Below are 18,735 nucleotides of genomic sequence, written 5' to 3'. Positions count from 1 at the left end.
CTGGGCACAATGGAACAGTTTGGTGATGCATGACGGGTTGCTCTGCCGTAAATGGGAAACCCCGCAAGGAAAGGATTGCCATCTGCAACTGGTCGTTCCCAGGGAGAAGGTGAACGAGATAATGAGAGCTTATCACGATGGTTCTTCAGGTGGACATTTGGGAATAAGAACTCTCACAAAAATTAAAGAACGATTTTACTGGTTGCATTGCCGTGATGATGTGGAAGACTGGTGCCGAAAATGCAAGAGTTGTGCTGCTGTCAAAGGACCTCAGACCAGAAGCAGAGGAGCTATGAAGTTGTACAATGTTGGGGCTCCGTGGAAAAGAGTAGCTCTGGATATGGCCGGACCGTTCCCAGTCACCAAATCTGGAAACCGTTACATAATGGTGGTGATGGATTATTTCACGAAGTGGCCGGAAGCATTTGCTCTACCGAATCAAGAAGCAATTACCGTTGCGACGAAGCTGGTGAATGAAGTTTTCTGCAGATTCGGTGTGCCTTTGGAGTTGCACAGTGACCAAGGGCGGAACTTCGAATCACAAGTATTTCAAGAAGTTTGCAAGATCTTGGGAATCCATAAGACCAGAACTACGCCATATCATCCACAGTCGGACGGGATGGTGGAGAGGTTTAACCAAACATTGGAGCGACATCTGGCAAAAGTAGTGGACAGTCATCAGGATAACTGGGATGAGTACATTCCACTGTTTCTTATGTCGTATAGAAGCGCAATACACGAGACGACAACGGTGACTCCTGCGTAGTCCAATTTTGGAAGGGAATTGAAATTGCCAGCTGATTCACTCTCAGGCTGTCCACCGGATACTCCGAAAAGTATAACAGAATATGTGGATGAGTTACGGAAAAAGATGGTTGACATCTACGAGGAAATTAGAACAACTGGGCTTAAGGCAAGTGAACGGATGAAGACCCGCTACGATCGAAGAGCTAATATTCCTGGTTTTGAAGAGGGAACCCTGATTTGGTTACACAATCCTGTAAGGCGAAAGGGGAAGTCTCCGAAGCTCCAAACAAGTTGGGAGGGACCATACAAAGTAATCACAAGGATAAATGATGTGACTCTCAGGATCCAGTGTACCCCTCGAAGTCCCCCGAAAATCGTACATGTCGATCGGGTGGCTAAGTACTACGGAAGCAACGATGATCGGGACGATCATATCTTGGGAGGGGGCAGTGTTGCGTAGCAACGCTTCGAAGTATATGACGAGAGTTGTCTAACTTCAAGACATTGTTAATTTCAACAGCTCCGTCAGCAATATTCGTAGCTCAGCGGAAAAGTGTTTACTTTAGACGCTGTAGACCCGGGTTCGATACACCTACCAGTGTATGGATTTTTTTGGGTTTTGTGAAGTTAAAGTTAAAGAAATTTCTAGTTAGTTCAGGATCAAATCGAACAGAAAAAAAGGGATGGAAAATGTGTAAGCAGGATAAAAATGGTTAAAAGAATTTTCTAGTGTTGCAGTTCTAGTTCTGACTCGAAAGTGTAAAGAAGAAGAAGAAGTAGTGAAAAGTGGAAGTGTTCCAAGAGGAAGAAGATAGAAGAGACTTAGTGTTCGGTGCGGTGTGACGCGTTGAAGGTACCGCCGCCCACAAGAGGAACAGCGGCAGACCGGCGAAGTGCAAGTTCAGAAAAAGTGAACGCAAATAAAGACTCGTTCCTATAAGCGGATTATTATTTCCAATCCCTGACCCACTCCCGTGTCAATATCAACTAAACCACACGCTCCTTTCATTGTCATAAAAAAGGAGCCTAAACGTTAGTAGACCAGATGTCATACCTTCTCCATTCGGAGCGCTTCAGCCAGCAGGTCGACGACCTTGGGGCCGAGGCTGCCGAGGTGATCCTCGAGGGCGACCAGCAGCCGCAGCGTGCCGACCACGTTGTCGGCCGTGCCGAAGTCCTTGGGGTCGAGGTACCGCGAGGTGACAGTGCTGCTGGTGCGAGAGCGGGTGCGCGATACGGGCGACCTCACCTCCGGCAGTGAGCCCAGCGAATCATCAGAGCTCCAGGGGCTGTCGCTGTACCGTAATCATTTTCATTAAAACCAACATTTATTTTATTCTAATTACTCATAAAAATTGGAGAAAAAAAGGTTTTTCGAACAAACAGGCATTTATGTTCTCAAAATTGACTCAATTGGATTTGGTTTTGAACAAAAAAAGTGTGTGTCAGCTCCGACGCACGACTGTAGTTTACTCCTCAAGAACGATTGTCTTTGAACAGGTACTAAACAAAATCAAGTCCAATGGAGTCGGTTACAAACAGACATACAGCAGAAGCTAATAAAAGCGTATTAATTAAAAAATGAAATAAATTCTTAACGCTCAAAATATGTCAGGAAATGCCCAAACACAACCCCTGTTAAAGGCGAACTCAAAACTCCAATTTATAAAGGTATGGTAATTTACCTTTATAAATTGGAGTTTTGAGTTACATTTTAGCACACCCTAGTAGGTAAATTATACTACATTCGAAAGCAATCACTCAGTATACTGTGAATGCTGGCTACACACAAGTAAATATACACACACACACACACAACTGAAAAGTGAAAGGTGCGCGAGAATTGATGCGCACCAAAAACGTTACTATCCCATTTGATGAGTAGGTTTTACTCTCCATATTTCTCCCATACCGGGCGCCTTATATGAAAATCGATTCTTAAGTAGTAAACTCCAAAAAATACAATATAGAATTTATAAAATATGTATTGTAAGCATTAGAATTCCAAGCAAATCATATCATTCCCGCAATTTATTTACCACAGCTATGTGCCATACCAACTATGCAAAGAATACTTATTTTAGAAAAACTATTAACTTGTATAACAGCACTCTTTTAGAAGTTGATATATTTTATCTCTCAATTGGTAAATTTAAGATACATATTATAAGAAAAATATTGTACTCTTTTTAGATAATTGTCAACATTGTGATAACTTTGTATAAGTTGTGTCGATACTTTAAAAAAATTGTTATGTGTAACCTGGAGGTCTACTCGCAGAATTGACAACGATATATTCGGAACGATACGATGTTACCGAGAATATATCGCACCTACCCTACTCTAACAAATGTTCGTATTCCATATCGTTTATCGTAACCATAGACTAATATTTTGTTTTTTTCTGATGTTACAGTGAATGAATTATGCGCAAATCTTGAAAAATTAAATATTATGTGTGCTATGTCGCTGCTAAAGTGTCAAAAGTCAAAACATAGTTTAGGCGCTGAGGACCAAGCTAAACTCTGCACCACCAATTTGCATATGACCATTTAAAATTGAATAGAGTATAGCAAACTTGCGGATAATAAAATGTAAAAAAAAGTAACTCAACCCTTCTCGTTCCTATTTCCCAGGAGGCCATTTGCATTACTTTCTACGCATAAAAAAACAACAAATAAGACTTAAATTACTTGGTAGTAAAAAAATCCTATTGAATAGTAAATCACAGATAATTATTTTAATAATATTTATTAAGTATGTATATTGTATGGCAAATATATCTTTACAACTTGAAACGATAATAGCACCGACAGAATAGAAGGTGTCGTTGAGATTATCGTAAAAGTGACGTTTGATTATTTGTCAAATTCGAATATTCGTTTCTGACATTTTCAACTAAGAGTAGGGTTAGGACCGATAATATCGAAAATTTTAATCGTTCGTTCAAACATCGTTTCGAAATTGAACACGATGTAACTAAGAGAAGAATTAGACACGACTAATGCCACGATATATCGTATATCGATTTTAGGAGTAGGCCCCTGTATGGGACTGATTGTCGATATTAATTTAGCAAGTGTGTTTAAAATATTGATCTTTTATATAAAGTTTTTTTATATAATCCGATGTAAAGAACTTACGGTTTTAGATCGTCGTCAGATATGAGTACAGTCTGCATGGAGGGATCGGACGCGGGCGCACGTGCGTGCACGGGCGACGGGTTGCGGGCGCCTGCACTGGGCCCGCGCACCTGATGGCCGCGGACCGACAGCGGACTGACGCGGGCCTGGGACGAGTGGGGGCTGCGAGCTCTGGATCACACAACAATTATATTAATACAAATACTGAATGGTACTTCTAAATGGTACAAAACGTACAAGAGCATATATTAAGTTACGCAAAATCGAGACGAGGCTAGATTATGTCTAGCAAAACGGCGACTTTTTCTGCCGTGAAGCAGTAATGTGTAAGCATTAAGCATGATTGTGTTTCGGTCTGAAGGGTGCCGTAGCTAGTGCACTAAGCACTGTATAAATGTGACTTGACATCTGGTAAGAGCGTAATTGTAGTGCCGCTCAGAATTTTTGGGTGTTTCAACCACCAGATGAACGCCCTGCTCGTCTAGTTTCTTTTTGTCTTAAAAAAGGGCTCAATTTATGCTGCTATAGATTATACTTTTGTGCAGCGCTTATTATTATCCATGGATTCCCTGCTGGGCAAAAGGACAAAAGTTGCCGACATCGCTTAATTCCTCATTTCAACATGCACACCACGAGTGACAAAATTCTCGTCGAAGACATGGCCTTGTCGATGTTGCGTTTAACAAGAATGAATGAAGAATAAATGGTATTCTTACGTTGCAACACCGATTTCGCGTTCGTTCTATTTTTTTTCTTTAACTATTAAAATGACATTTGTTACTGAATTTTACTTACTCTGACCACAGAGCATTTTTACTTCGGGGCCGGCAACTGTCAATTATGACTTGTTTATCATAACAAAGCAGTTTTTTATGGTAGTGAAACATTTTCTTGAACTTATAGTGAAATGACACGTTATGCGCTTCCTCATTGTAGTGCGAGTGTTTTTTTTTTTTAATTAAAAATCCTTGGCTACAAGCACTATGTTCTACGAAATTTGCGCCGACAAAATATTCGAGGTTAAGTAGCGAATTTTTCATTGAAAGTGACTATGAACATCAGAGCAGTGATGCACAGGTATGTGGGTTTGAAATAACTTTATACATTTTGGACACAGAGTGTAACGATCCAAATTTAATAACCGTATAGCTTTTATTTTTTAGTGGTGGAACATCAATACAAACATGTGCTAAAAATAGCATTTCTGCATTTTCATGAAATCAAAAAAATCACGAAACAAGCAGGAGATAAACCAATGAGATTGCTAACACCAATGTCTGAAAGGTTTATTTCGAGGCCAGTCATTCATTGCCGACCCTTAATTTGGGGGTATGCTGTAAGCCTGAAGGTCCCTGAGTCATATCGGATCGGGAAACCAGCAGCAGGTGGCGCATTCCACAAATTGGCTGTGCGAGGCAAAAAATTATTGAAGTATCCAAATGATTATCAAATTTATTAAAGATCATCCAAATGTTTTGAGTTTTCTTTAATGTATATTTCGCCAATATTTGACTTTCAACAATTCGACTGGTGTTTCTTCTCGTCGACGAGAGTCTCGTGCCTGAGTTTGGCGAGTCAACATCTCCTGAGGATGCCTCGTGTAGAGGTGAAACACGTGTCAAATTGTTTAAAGACTAATATTGGCGGTATTAAAACTAACTAAACAAAACTCAAAACATTTGGATAAAAAATTACTTGCAAAGAGCGCAATTTAACATTTAACGAACGGTTGTGGAAATTGGCTGCTGGTATCAACCCCAACAACTCCATTGAGCACTTCCTGTGCTAACTGCGGTAGAAGATGCAAAGAGACCCACACCTCCACATGACTAAATCACTCAAACATTTTAATACCATTTGTTTTGAAAAGATGGCCAGTTTAATAGATTGAGGAACAAACCTGACAGGGCTCCGTGAGCGGGTCCGCAGGTGCTTGAGCGGTGAGCGACGACGGGGCGGCGACACGCGACGTTCGCGTGATATTCTGATGAAATAATATAGCACTTCTAGCAAGGAACTTACACAATCTTACATAATTTATACGCCAGGATAGCGGCTCTTGCTGCTAGACTAGAGTGTAAGCTCAAAATAGAGGTAAACTGTCCAACTCAATTTTTTTCGACATTTTCACAGCTGTCACAGAATATCTAGACGTATAAATGATCTAAAGAAATAATAAATATATTATAATTGTTTTCTACACATTTTTATTATAATTAATTTTTGTTTATTTCTAAAACTGTCAAAATTTTATATGTAAAAATGAACAGATTTTTAAAAAATCTTTCTTTATTTTTTCTACTCGCATGCAATAATTCCTCTTATAAAGGGGTCTGAAGCCATAACTCACTTACATAATATTATATCAACTAGCTACATCGGGTGATATTATAATAATAATATGTTGTACCAAATTTCAAAACATATCGCTTTTTTTTAAATAGTCATGATTCTAGTGTCCAGTTATAAAACAGCCAATTTCTCATTCAGAATACGTCACTTTTATTCCCTGTATTTATATTATGTTATTTCAAAAAAAGAACATTCTCAAGTATGTGTCCTTTACTGCTATAACGCTGTAATGTAACAAAAACACAAAAAATATATAGATATTAAATGTTCTTTCGTTTCAGCCAGTGTAAAACTTCTTTGGGCGCGACTACGAGGTAACTGGACGACAATGCAAGGGAACCGGATGTCCGTTACGTTAAGTGACGTCACGTTTCTGTACCATCCGGTTCTTGGTTTCTTCGGCCATATTCGTAAATATTCAAAAACAACGTCATAATGAAATGTGGTATTTACTTTTTTATTTTCAATTATTTAATTTATTGAGTGAAAATTCTAGAACGTGCAAGTGGTATTAATGAATTATAAATAGAATATAAAATGAAAATAATAGTCAATTAAATGAAGTGGCGGAATCCCTAGAACAATTAACTCTTTCATCAATAAAAGAATAAAAGAGAAAATCAAGAATATGATAATGACTTGACCTGTAAAAAGTGTAAGTGTTTATTTTCTAATGTATAATATCAATATAACTCAATATCATTCTTTGTAAAATAAAAATAAACCTCACTTGATACATTAGTATAATTATAAAGAATTCTTTTTTATTCTAGATAGAAAAAATGAAATGCAAATTTTGCTCAAAAGTCCGTAAGGTCTGACAAATATATTTATAAAGTTATACCTGAGAATAAACCAATGCTAAATTTTGCTTATGACAGGTTTATTCGGACGTAAAACGATACCCGCGTTTATTTGCAAGGCTGCCCTTCGGATAACTTTAGAATTATCATTGTATTGACAATGTTGTCAGCAAAATAGTCAACATTTTGAATATTTTTGATTTATTATCAGGTATACCTTAATACCAAGTTTATTTGTAGGGTCTAGTGTCATACGCGGCAATACGTGGACTAGAGTTGATAGAGACTACAGTGACACTGACTCCAGACAGTGGTGGTCATCCCAAGAGGAGTTTCGACTGACACACTATAGGAAATACTAATTGATTAATAATTGCTACGAAGGAAGTAAATAACACCTATCTTCTAGATATCAGAGATATAAACCGACCTCTTGACTTCCGAGGGAGACCGTCGCGGTGCACGAAAAGGTGATCTTCTGAAATCCCTAGGCTCTAATCGGAAGGCTGGAGAGCGGCGTCTAGGAGACAACTTTCTCTCTATAGATCTGACTGGTGATCTTCGCTTTTCAGGTGACCTCCGCCTTTCCAGTTGTTGTGGTCGTCGCCTCTTAGGCGATGGGCGTCTGTAAGGCGATACCCGCCTCATAGGCGACCTTCTCCTCCCGGGTGACACACGTCTCACGGGCGACGTGTTGGGCTTGTCGTCTTTGTCAGACTTGGTGCCCGGCGGAGTTAGTCGCAGTTTCCTATATATCTCCTGGAGAGCGACCCGTAGCTCTTCGTCGTGAAGCTCCTTCATTCGCGCCGTCCAGAACTTTATCCATTCTGGTTTGAAGTCGTACTTCGCCGGGTCTTTGCCCTCTGAAAAGCAGTTAGTATTACGTTTTAATTCTCTACATTCTTTATGTTTGGATGTACTCATATACTTATATCAGATATACATTTGATTGGTTAAACGAGTAAGTGAAAAAAAAGCATTCTCCACTATTCATATTTACTAATACAAAAAATTTATAATATTGTATCTTTTAATATATTATTAAGCAAAAACAAAGGAATTGACTCACCCGCCTGTAACTCCTTGTATCTCTTGTTCCAGAACTTTTTCCACTCTTCGGGGTAAAGAGGATGTTTCTCTGGGTTCTTCTCATGATACATTAAGGTCTTGCGCACCGATCTCTCCATGTCCTCGCGCATTGTTTTCGCTATATCCAGTTTAAACTGGTAGTTCGGTGGCCGTTGCTAATTAAACATATTCGTAACATCAATATCTATTGACAACTATTAGTTTATGGAAAAAGAGAAGATAATTGAACGTGTCCATCAACATACATTTAATCACAACAACTTGTTTTAAATCTACCTTCATTCTTTATTAGAATAAGCCGTTTATAACAACTGAATCGTAATTATACATTTATTACCATTAATGACTATTCGGAAAGCTGGATCTTGGGAAGAATGAGCAAAAAACTCAACAATTGCTTTCTTCTATAGATCACCTATACTACTATATAAAATAAAGTTCCCCACCACGTATGTCTCTTCGCGATATACTAAAAAACTACTGAACTTAAATCAGTTTAATACGATTTTCACTGATGGTGATTGATGAGTAAGGTTTAGGAGTATAATTATTGAAATAAGACGATGGTCGTTTAAGATGCCGGAAAAATCAAGCCAATTGGAGGCTTTCATCGAACACGGTACCCTAATTATAAATATTGCGAATCCCTTTGATATATAGCAAAGCAAAGAATATTGGGGTTGTTTCTTTTCTATAGGCCTACAGAAAATATTCGATGACATGTCTATCTTTTATGGATAATTTACTAAATTATTCTATTGAAAAAAATATCGCAAAATATAACATCACAAAAAGAATCGATATTAATATACATACACATATATTAGGGGTTAAAGTATGAAATCGCCGATTTGTATTGCAAAATTAGTTTTTTTTTTTATTTAACATATTTATTTAATCAAAATTATTACCATTTTTATCTATACATTACTGCCATCTAATAAGAAAATTGTCCAAATCACGAAAAAAATGGTAGTCTGTTGGAGCAAGGTGTTGCGAATTCGGAGGGTGACGAATGGTTTCTTCTAAAGTTGCAGTTCATGTAGAGTTGAAACAGTTTCTCGTGGTGTATAAGGTCTCGCGTTATCATGGAGCAATAATGGTGAAGATCGATTCATGACTCGGGGCTGTTTCACTGCTAGTTTAGCTATCATTGTTCGCAGTTCGGCACAGTAGACAACTGCCGTTATTGCTTGACCAGATCGGAGAAAGCTATAGTGAATAACACCACGCTGAGACCACCAAACTGTTACCATAAACTTTTTATTAGTAAGCTTTACTTTAGGACACTGTTGCGGCGTTTGACTCGGGGTCAGCCATTGCATTTTTCGCTTACGGTTATCGTAAAGAATCCACTTTTCATCGCATGTCATAATTCCATCCAATATTCTTCATCCATTCAACAAGGCAACACAAGTGTCAACACGTGTTTCTTTCTGCAGATCAGTCAAATCATGAGGCACCCATTTTTCATATATTTTTATTATATGGATTTGACGCAAGTGATTCAATATTGTTGGCAAGGTAACGTTAAACCATGCCTGTTTCTGCCGCGTTAGTACCGTGTCGGAACTCGTATTCAAAAATCACTCGAATTTTTGGAGTATCCATCTTACTTATCAAAGTTGAATTAAAAAAAAAACAACTGAAAGTCGATAGTCGTGAAAAAAGTTTCACTTAAAAATCCCAAACCATGAAGGTTCTATGTCAATTCGAAGTACCTATTACCTACAATAAAACGGCTATCTCATACTTTAACACATACTCTACTCTAATTATTGAGGCTTTAGAGGTTGTAATTGCATGTAATTGCGAAATTTTTTTGTTTTACGTACTTTACTATATTATTATTAATACTTATAACTTTTTTGATTTATTTTCACGTATGTATTTAACTTATTCAATTAGCCTGAAACTATGTGCTTTTGGAATCGCCACTATAAATATTTTTTTAAAATGACTGAATCTACCATACTATATTCGAAAAAAGTTGATCTCGTGAGAAGAATATACAAGAAACTCAACGGCCACTCTTTTCAATCAATGGCTGTAATATATAATACAAATTAGTTTGTAGCTTGTAATAAATTTAATTTAATTAAATTTGTATATGAAACCAACCTTCATGAAAGGAAATTTATAAATAGTTATTTATGCAACTGTTGTGTAATAAGGTGTATTAAAACACGAATGTGGGTTTATCAAACGAGGCGAAGCCGAGTGTGATAATAGTATCACATGAGTGTTTTAATACCTAATTATCACCAGTTGCATACAAGACTTTATTTACACCCAGAATATGAAACCTCTTAAAGATTCTGAAATAGTTAGATTACTGCTAACATTAAAACAGCCAGTCCTAATAGGAACCTAATATCATCCATTACTGATTATATACAAATAAACTAAGTATTAATGAAATAATTATTTATTTTAGTAGTAATTTACATTTTGTATACTGCAATTATTAAAAGTGACTTGGATATTATGTTCTTTTGCAGCGTTTAAAATATCCGGCAGTGTGCTGTCAAAACTTGAATCGCTCATTTTTTCAAGAAAAATGGCGGGGTTTCGAATAACCTACTTTTTTTTACGGCGCGCCACGTTCTGGTAGTGTTGAAGGCGCGTAAACGAAAATGTTCTTTTTTTTAAATTCATACAGATACCACGCATCGAGCAATAAGAATGTGGCTGTTTGTTGAAACTCTTTGCGCATGAAGGGATCGAAAAAAAAACCAAGGAGTGTTGTTATGAAATTCAGTACAACACTCGTTTGGATGATGTAATGGTTATTACGACATTGGGTGTTTTAATGTTGGTAATAATTGGTTGGAATAAGCTAACTGTTTCAGAATCTTTAATAGAGGATTTAAAGCATGGGTGTAGATAAAATAATAAAAATATATTGGCTACATTAAAAATGCATTATATCAATCTGGAGTACCTGGGGTGTTATTTTTACATTTAAGTCGGTTCGATTCCCAGACGAGGCAAGTAATTTTTAGAAAATCTTTGAATGCAGAATTACTAACTTTAAAAAATAACATAGTCTTCTTTCAGTAAAATACCCTATCTACGATATTTAAGGTATTTTCCCTTTATGTCCCATAACTTTGGGACACCATGTATATAAAGTGTATGATTGCAAATAATTTAAAAAATACCTTTTCTGGTGAGCTTCTATGAGCTGGAGCAGCTGGTTTCGGATTCTCAAAGGGTCGGTTGTGCGTCGCTTCACGGCGCCTGTCCGGATAAGGCTCGTGGCGGGTCGGACTTCGCCCCCGTTTCACAACTCTACCATTAGTAATTACACGTAAACGGTCTTACAAATAAAATTGGCATAATTGTTGAACTACTTGCTGTAGAACTACATTATTTCAGAGAAACTGTTTTTGTATGTGCATAAAAATCTATAAGCACATCCCAAAGATAATAAGAGAGGTATCGTCAAATAGGAATTTCTCATCTAAATCGAAAATATACCTTATTAAAAACTGCTTATATTCATTAGATGAATATTTTCAATTAAAAACTTGACTATATACTACATAATACTGCTACTAATCTTTTGTTAAATTGATATTATTATTATTGATTTAGAAATGTATTTTGTAAAAGAACAATGGCGAACCTCCATACAAATTTTTGTTAACTTCTTCTTGAGCGTATTAGAATGAAAAATATGTAATAATATAGAGCTTGTATTGCTGAGTTGATTGACGCTAAGAATAAGACTGTAGCAAGTCTACAAATAAATATATTTCAGTTTGAAGTTTTTGAGGTTAGCACTGACCAAATAGCATCTTATGAAATAAAACAAAATATACACAGTATTTTTACATGTATAATAATTTATAGAGTTTATAGAAGCCACCAGGCGATTTGGAACACCAAAACCTATTTAATAAATCATGTGAGGAATGATATATTGAAATATTCTTGTCTTAGTATTTTGTAATCTCTTTTGAAATATCCATTGCATTGGGTGGTTGAAGTGCCACCACCCATCTGCAAATGGTAACACAACGACTTTGATTGGCTTGAGCTGTTGTCAACTGGTGTTCACCTTATAACAGTGATTCTGGCATAAATGCTCTATAGCCATAGTTTTTTAATAAACTGATACTATCTTTGAATCCCCTATCTAATATAAAAGCGTCACCATTTCTTAAGTAGAACCTCAGAGCAGAATTCTCATGATAAAATAAATTATTCATAATGACATTATGTCAAAAAATTAACACGGAAAATAACCAGGAAATACACAAAAGACCGCGCGCCAACTATGAACTAACAAACACAAATGACATGACAGTGACAAGACATTAAGAGATAATATTATTTTTCTTGGTGGTCTGCAGCATAGTGGTAGTTTATATGCGTTCGTGCCATTTTTATTGTATTTGTGAAGACTTATCATATAGGAAATCAAAGCATTAGTATGCAAGGCAGACAAAGTAATTTTAAGTAAGTAACAGGATAGATATAATAAGTAACTCTACTTGGTCTAAAGACATAAGTCCAAGCCAAAATAGATAAATACTGACATTTCAATTACAGTCAAATGTTCATTAGAGTAATAGTATTCTGTGGTCAAATGGCTGCTTCTTAAGAAAAAGACATTTGAGATCCTTTTTTTAATTGAATTTTTTCCCTGACTTAACCAGGATTAAATAGAAGTCTGAAAAATCTTTTGAATTTATAATATGTAAATTCGTAATAGTGACGTTTTAATACGCTAAATAATTAACTCAACAATTATTTCGCCATTGTTATTTGCACGTCATAAATGTAGCAAACATGTACTTTATAATATTTATGTAACATTAATCTAACATGTTTATGCAAATAAAAAACTTTGACTTTGATAATGTTATATCTGAGGATAAACCAAGAATATCCGACATGTTTACAAATAGACAATTTGCTTACAATTGGTTTATTCAGACGTTCAGAATTATCATTGTATTGTCAGCGAAATAGTCAAAATTTTGCATATTCTTGTTTTATTCTCAGGTGTAACTTTATTCCAAGATTATTTACATACCTGTACTATTAAAATCCCTATAACTTTTTTGTTATATGATGGATTGCATTACTTTTTTCATCGTTATATTTATTTTTATTTGAGTATAATACCCAATTAAAGACTTATTGTGTACCTTTTATCGGTGTCAACAATTTTCTTAGTGTCCAGTGAATCGCTAATATCCGACAAAGAATCTATGGATATTTGTCGCTGGCGCTCCGAACGCTTCGCCAACTGAAACATGAATAATTGATAATGAAATTTGGCCTTTGTAAAGTGCACTTCAATAGTGATACAACTCAAAATAGTGTACAGTTTGCGCGCGAGTCTAATGCAGTCGGGGTCTGAGGTGACGAAGAGGAGCATCTCCCCCTCTGTCCGCAAGCAGCGGATCACGCACCTGCAGTGTAGTGATGTGTGGTCGTTTACACTTATCGTACGTTTATCGTGTTAATACTGAAGTTGCAATCCCATGTTATTTTTTGAAGTGAAACTTCCAATCTGGTTGCGTTAAACGTTTAACGCTACCTTTTATGTAATGTTTTATTTATGTAATGGTTCACGAACAGATTTACATCATAAATACAAAATTTAAGCAGATAAATAATTCAAATTATCAATATCGTAATGTAGATTCAATTATAGGCAAACACAACTTGGTCTTATTCATAGGAATACAAAGGTAATAATAGTGCAAAAAATAAAATTAAATAAACGAATGTTAATATGCGTTTTTAATTGTAAGATAGTTTTTGAAGTGAAAACTTCTTTAGCATCGTTGTGATTTGAAAGTCAGTGAAACGAAAAAAGCGAGACACATCTTAATATATATATGTAATTCTTTTGTGCGTCTGTTGTAAGTGAACTCCTCCTAAACGGCTGGACCGATTTTAATGAAACTTTCTGTGTGTCTTCAGGTGGATTCGGGAATGGTTTAAGATTCACAATTGAACTACCTCCTAAACGGCTGGACCGATTTTGATGTTTTTTTTTGTGTGTTCCAGTGAATTTGAGATTGGTTTAGATTCTCAATTCCGTCCATATAATATAATTCTCCTGCTCATGCGTATGTTAGTGAACTCCTCCTAACGGCTGGACCGATTTTTTAAGACATGTGTACAGGACAACGTCTGTCGGGTCCACTAGTAATTATATAAGACTAGCTGACCCGACAGACGTTGTTCTGTATATAATAAATAAAATAATGTTTTTATATGAATTTGTCAATAATATATCATAACATCAAAAATTACTTAGTAAATTAAAATGCACCCTGCTGTCGTAATGAAATTGTTTCACAGCAGAACTGTCAAACCGTGCGTCAATAAATTCTCTCATAAAAATTTTGTATGGACACATCAAAGGAAAAACAAATTTGATGTTTTTATTTAATTTAGCAGCATATTCCTATTTATTCACCTTTTAAACCTTCTCTGTACTTCTACAAATAATTCAAGACCAAAATTAGCCAAATAGGTCCAGCCGTTCTCGAGTTTTAGCGAGACTAACGCACAGCAATTCAATTTTATAATAATATAAGATTTAGCTTGGGAAAAAATGAGAAAGGACGCATTATACAGTGGTACCAGGCGATCATTGTTGAAGAAGAGATTGTCTTATTACGAGTATACCTTATTCATTGTGACATTATGCGCATGATAAATACGGTAGCGGTGATAGCAATGTCTTTCATAGCGGTTGAAATCATGTGTCATCCTAGCAACATGTACCAGGACTTCATATGCAGTTTAGAGGTTCATGCACAATGCAGGTTTCACTTCTGACACGTGTACCTTGTACGCACGCAATTTTTTGGTTTTAATAATGACTGATCTTCATAGCCAAGTACAAGAAATGGCGAAAAATGTTTTAGACATGTGTGTTGAAGAAAGGCAGAACAATAATTTGAGATTTAATTATTAGGTTAAAATGATGATAAAAACGATAAAATAATTTTTTCATCATTTTAACCAAGTAAACTTAACCTTTAGAAGCATTTTTTAAATCTATCGACACACTCATAGGTCACATCACTATCACATTCCTGAACTCTGCAGTCAGCTCGCGATATCTGTACCTACATCGAGACGGCGCAACGAGCATGTCGAATTTGCCGCTCATGAAGCGAAATACAACCTACTGCAGCTGTTATAGAATCTCATCTATTTTGCAATATTATGTTGTATCGAGGTGCGGAGCGCACGAAGCAAATTTAATACTCCTGTAGATAGGGGCGTGCATTCCGTATAGGTAATTTGGCAATGTTTACCATAAGAAGAACTTAAATTAAATACGATTAGTATTTAAAATTCATTTAGTTTCGTTATTCTATAATCAAACTTCTATGGAATACCCACTAAGTAAGTTAAGTACCTTACGCTAAATACCTAGTAAAAACCGTTGCCTCGCGAGGTAACGTTAACCTCTTCGCGTTATGCGTGCAATATCTAAATTTCTTACTATTATATTATTAGGCACCTACTTATACCTAGAATGCCACAAACTGTAGTATTAGGTTGACCAAATGGTCCGGAAACTATAGACAAAGCACAAACAACTTCAAAACTATGACCTCAAACCCTAGCGCTGTCCGACTAAAGTGTAACGTAACAGTACAACAAGTAAGATCTACAGTGCCTACTTTGCTAGAAAACCAATGCACGCCACTTGCTGTAGATGTAATATAATGTAATATATCATGTTGCGATAGAATCGATGTGTGAATCCGAGAAAGTAATGTGAGGTAACTCGTGCGCAAACCGCTTGTCCTCTGGACATGTGCTATGCATGGGCGATGTGACATCTCTCTAGGCCATAGTTTCTCAACCTTATTTTGCTCACCGCCCACTTTGAGAATATGTTTTTATCTAGAGTTTTTTCGTGTATTTTTTGCCTTTTTCGACTATATTTTTTAATTTACCCATGCCCCATCTGCGCCATCTCAATGCCCCCTAATTTTCTCTGGGTCTTCTACTGCCCCCCCCCCCGAAAGTCTCAAATGGCCACAAGGGGGCGTTATCGCCCACGTTGAGAACCTATGCTCTAGATGCACACTCACAAGAATAGACATAATTATAAATACCTTGAATGGCTTGGTGGGCGCTGCTACGACCGGCGGCGACGGATCTCTGCCCTCATCTATAACATTAAACACACATTATGATTTTGTACAAATACAATACGAGAAATCCAGTTTACCAGTGGGAGTGCACAGGCTAGATTATGGGTACCACAACGGCGCCTTTTTCTGCCGTGATGTGTGAGCACTGTTGTGTTTTGGTCTGAAATTACTGGGCAAATGAGACGTTAAGTCTTATTTGCCTCATCATCTTATGTCTCAAGGTGACGAGAGCAATAATTGTAGTGCCGCTTTGAATTTTTGGGTTTTTCAAGAATGATAAGCGACACTGCATTGTAACACATAAATTCTTTTATTAGGTGTGAAATTTTATAGAGAGCACAAATAGGTCCGCAAATAATAGAGTTCTAGACATACAGGAATCTTCATTATTTTGGTTGTCTTTTCACGTTTTCTTACATGAATATTATTTAAGGTACGGACAGACGTGCTCAAAAAAAGCGTGCTTTTAAGTATGCTTAAAGGTAGCATGCTCATGCAACTGTTCACATTTGCCAGCAATAAGCATGCTTGCTTAAGCATACTCATAAATAAGCATGCTCAAAGCAAACGTGCTGCTATTTGGCACCAGGCTCTTGGACAAAATGGATGTACAAAGATATAGTGACAGTGATATCCATACAGAACTCAATAAAATAATCATAGTCGCCCGCCGCGGATCGAGATCAAATCGATAATAGCATGCTAATAAGCAAACCTGTTCAGACGCGCTCGGAGCACGCCCCCTTCTACCCGCGCCTCAGGTAGCATGCTCGAAAATCAAACGTCGGTTGATTTTTAAGCACGCTCTAAATAAGTATGCTCATTACAGTACACACGTGCTACTAATGAGCACATGCTCAATAAAAGCATGCTTTCGTGCTGGTAATGAGCACGTCTGTCCGTACCTTTATGCCCTTATGAGCAAGGACTTACAATATACTAGCCTATAGAAGACCCGACAGCCCAACAATGCGTGACGAATATTGAATGTCAATGTTTGCGTTAGCTATTTGAGTGATATTCAAAATTCTAAGGAGCTAATGTCAAGTGTGGCTGACTGTTTACTTTCAACTTAAATACAGTAACAATAGATTCGCTTTCATTTTCTATCTTGCTTTATCTCTGTTAGAGATGTTTATCTCTCTCGCACGTTTGTCTATACAGAAGTATTTTACCAGTGGGAGGCTCCGATGCACAGGATGCCGGATAGATTATGGGTACCACAACGGCGCCTATTTCTGCCGTGAAGTAGTAATGTGTAAGCATTACTGTGTTTCTGTCTGAAGGGCGCCGTAGTGAAATTACTAGGCAAATGAGACTTAACATCTTATGTCTCAAGGTGACGAGCGCAGTTGTAGTGCCGCTCAGAATTTTTGGGCTTTCCAAGAATCCTGAGTGGCACTGCATTGTAATGGGTAGGGCGTTTCAATTACCATCAGCTGAACTTACTACTCGTCTCGTCCCTTATTTTAATTAAAAAAGAAAGTATATTGCAAGTCTATGGTTTGTCTTTCTATATGTATGTATTGTATATGCTAGTATATTGTAAGTGTATGTTCATTACAGTTATTAATGGATACTGCATGGAACTCAGTTTATAAGTTTTTTGACTTTTCATCTTCAGACAGACATGTCATGTGATGGGATATAGACATAACTTTTTAGTCTGATTGGTTAGATACATAACTTTCAACAGACAGATGGACCTTAACAATTAACGGGCTTATGCAGATAGAGTAAGCATAATTGGAAAATTGATATCTTACCTGGACTATTCAGTGAATTAATAAGATCTATATCTATCACTTCCTCAAATGTACACCCTTCCTTTTCAGAAAAATGTTTACCCTTGCCGATGGTTTGAACAATTTTCTCCCTGCAAACATATTGAGAGGATTAGTTTACTATGGTTATAAAATAACAACAAATTGGTTATAAGCAAAGTAGTTCTAGACTCTTGCACTAAGGTTTGTTTGAAAGACTGTTTCCATGCTGTACAATAATGTGAAAACTCTATTATTATTATTATTTTGAATATTGAAAATCAGCTTTTAATTTAAGAAACACTTGAATCTCACGCTTTTAAATAAATATATTTTTAAATTATTTAGTTATTTTTATGGATGAGGAGTACAAACGAGTTAACGAATGATGTTAAGTGTTTACCGCCGCCCACATTATCTTGCAACTCTAAAGGAAACACAGGAGCATTGTCAGCGTCTCAGATAGGTGTGCTCGCTTTTTTGAAGGTACCCATGTCGTTTTGTCCCTAAAACACCGCACAAGGAAGCTTATTCCACAACTTGGTTGTACGTGGAAGAAAGTTCCTTGAAAAATGCACTGTGGTGGAAGGCCACATATCCTAATTTGTTGCGTGTCCTGCAAAGGTGGAATTCGGCGGCAGGAATCAGGTCAAACAGCTATTGTTAAATTAATTAAAATCTACTATTT

At 36.7% G+C, this 18,735-nt stretch overlaps 1 protein-coding gene across 1 annotated transcript in view; it reads right to left on the bottom strand.

Annotated features, from left to right (window-relative positions):
• Positions 1 to 1,906: 1,906 nt before the first annotated feature.
• The window catches only part of LOC126965853 (uncharacterized), a 33,995-nt gene continuing 17,166 nt past the window's right edge, over positions 1,907 to 18,735 (bottom strand). The window contains exons 8-14 of the mRNA XM_050809616.1: positions 18,051 to 18,160; positions 16,246 to 16,301; positions 13,297 to 13,397; positions 11,299 to 11,428; positions 5,791 to 5,874; positions 3,891 to 4,061; positions 1,907 to 2,042 (exon numbers count right to left, since the gene is read on the bottom strand). Of these exons, the coding sequence (XP_050665573.1) occupies positions 3,906 to 4,061; positions 5,791 to 5,874; positions 11,299 to 11,428; positions 13,297 to 13,397; positions 16,246 to 16,301; positions 18,051 to 18,160 (637 nt within the window). The 3' untranslated portion in view covers positions 1,907 to 2,042; positions 3,891 to 3,905. The remainder of the gene's footprint in view (positions 2,043 to 3,890; positions 4,062 to 5,790; positions 5,875 to 11,298; positions 11,429 to 13,296; positions 13,398 to 16,245; positions 16,302 to 18,050; positions 18,161 to 18,735) is intronic.

Source organism: Leptidea sinapis, chromosome 9 (assembly GCF_905404315.1).
Source record: "Leptidea sinapis chromosome 9, ilLepSina1.1, whole genome shotgun sequence".
NCBI lineage: Eukaryota > Metazoa > Arthropoda > Insecta > Lepidoptera > Pieridae > Leptidea > Leptidea sinapis.
Note: the sequence above shows the minus strand (reverse complement) of the source record. Positions and strands in the feature narration are given on the sequence as shown.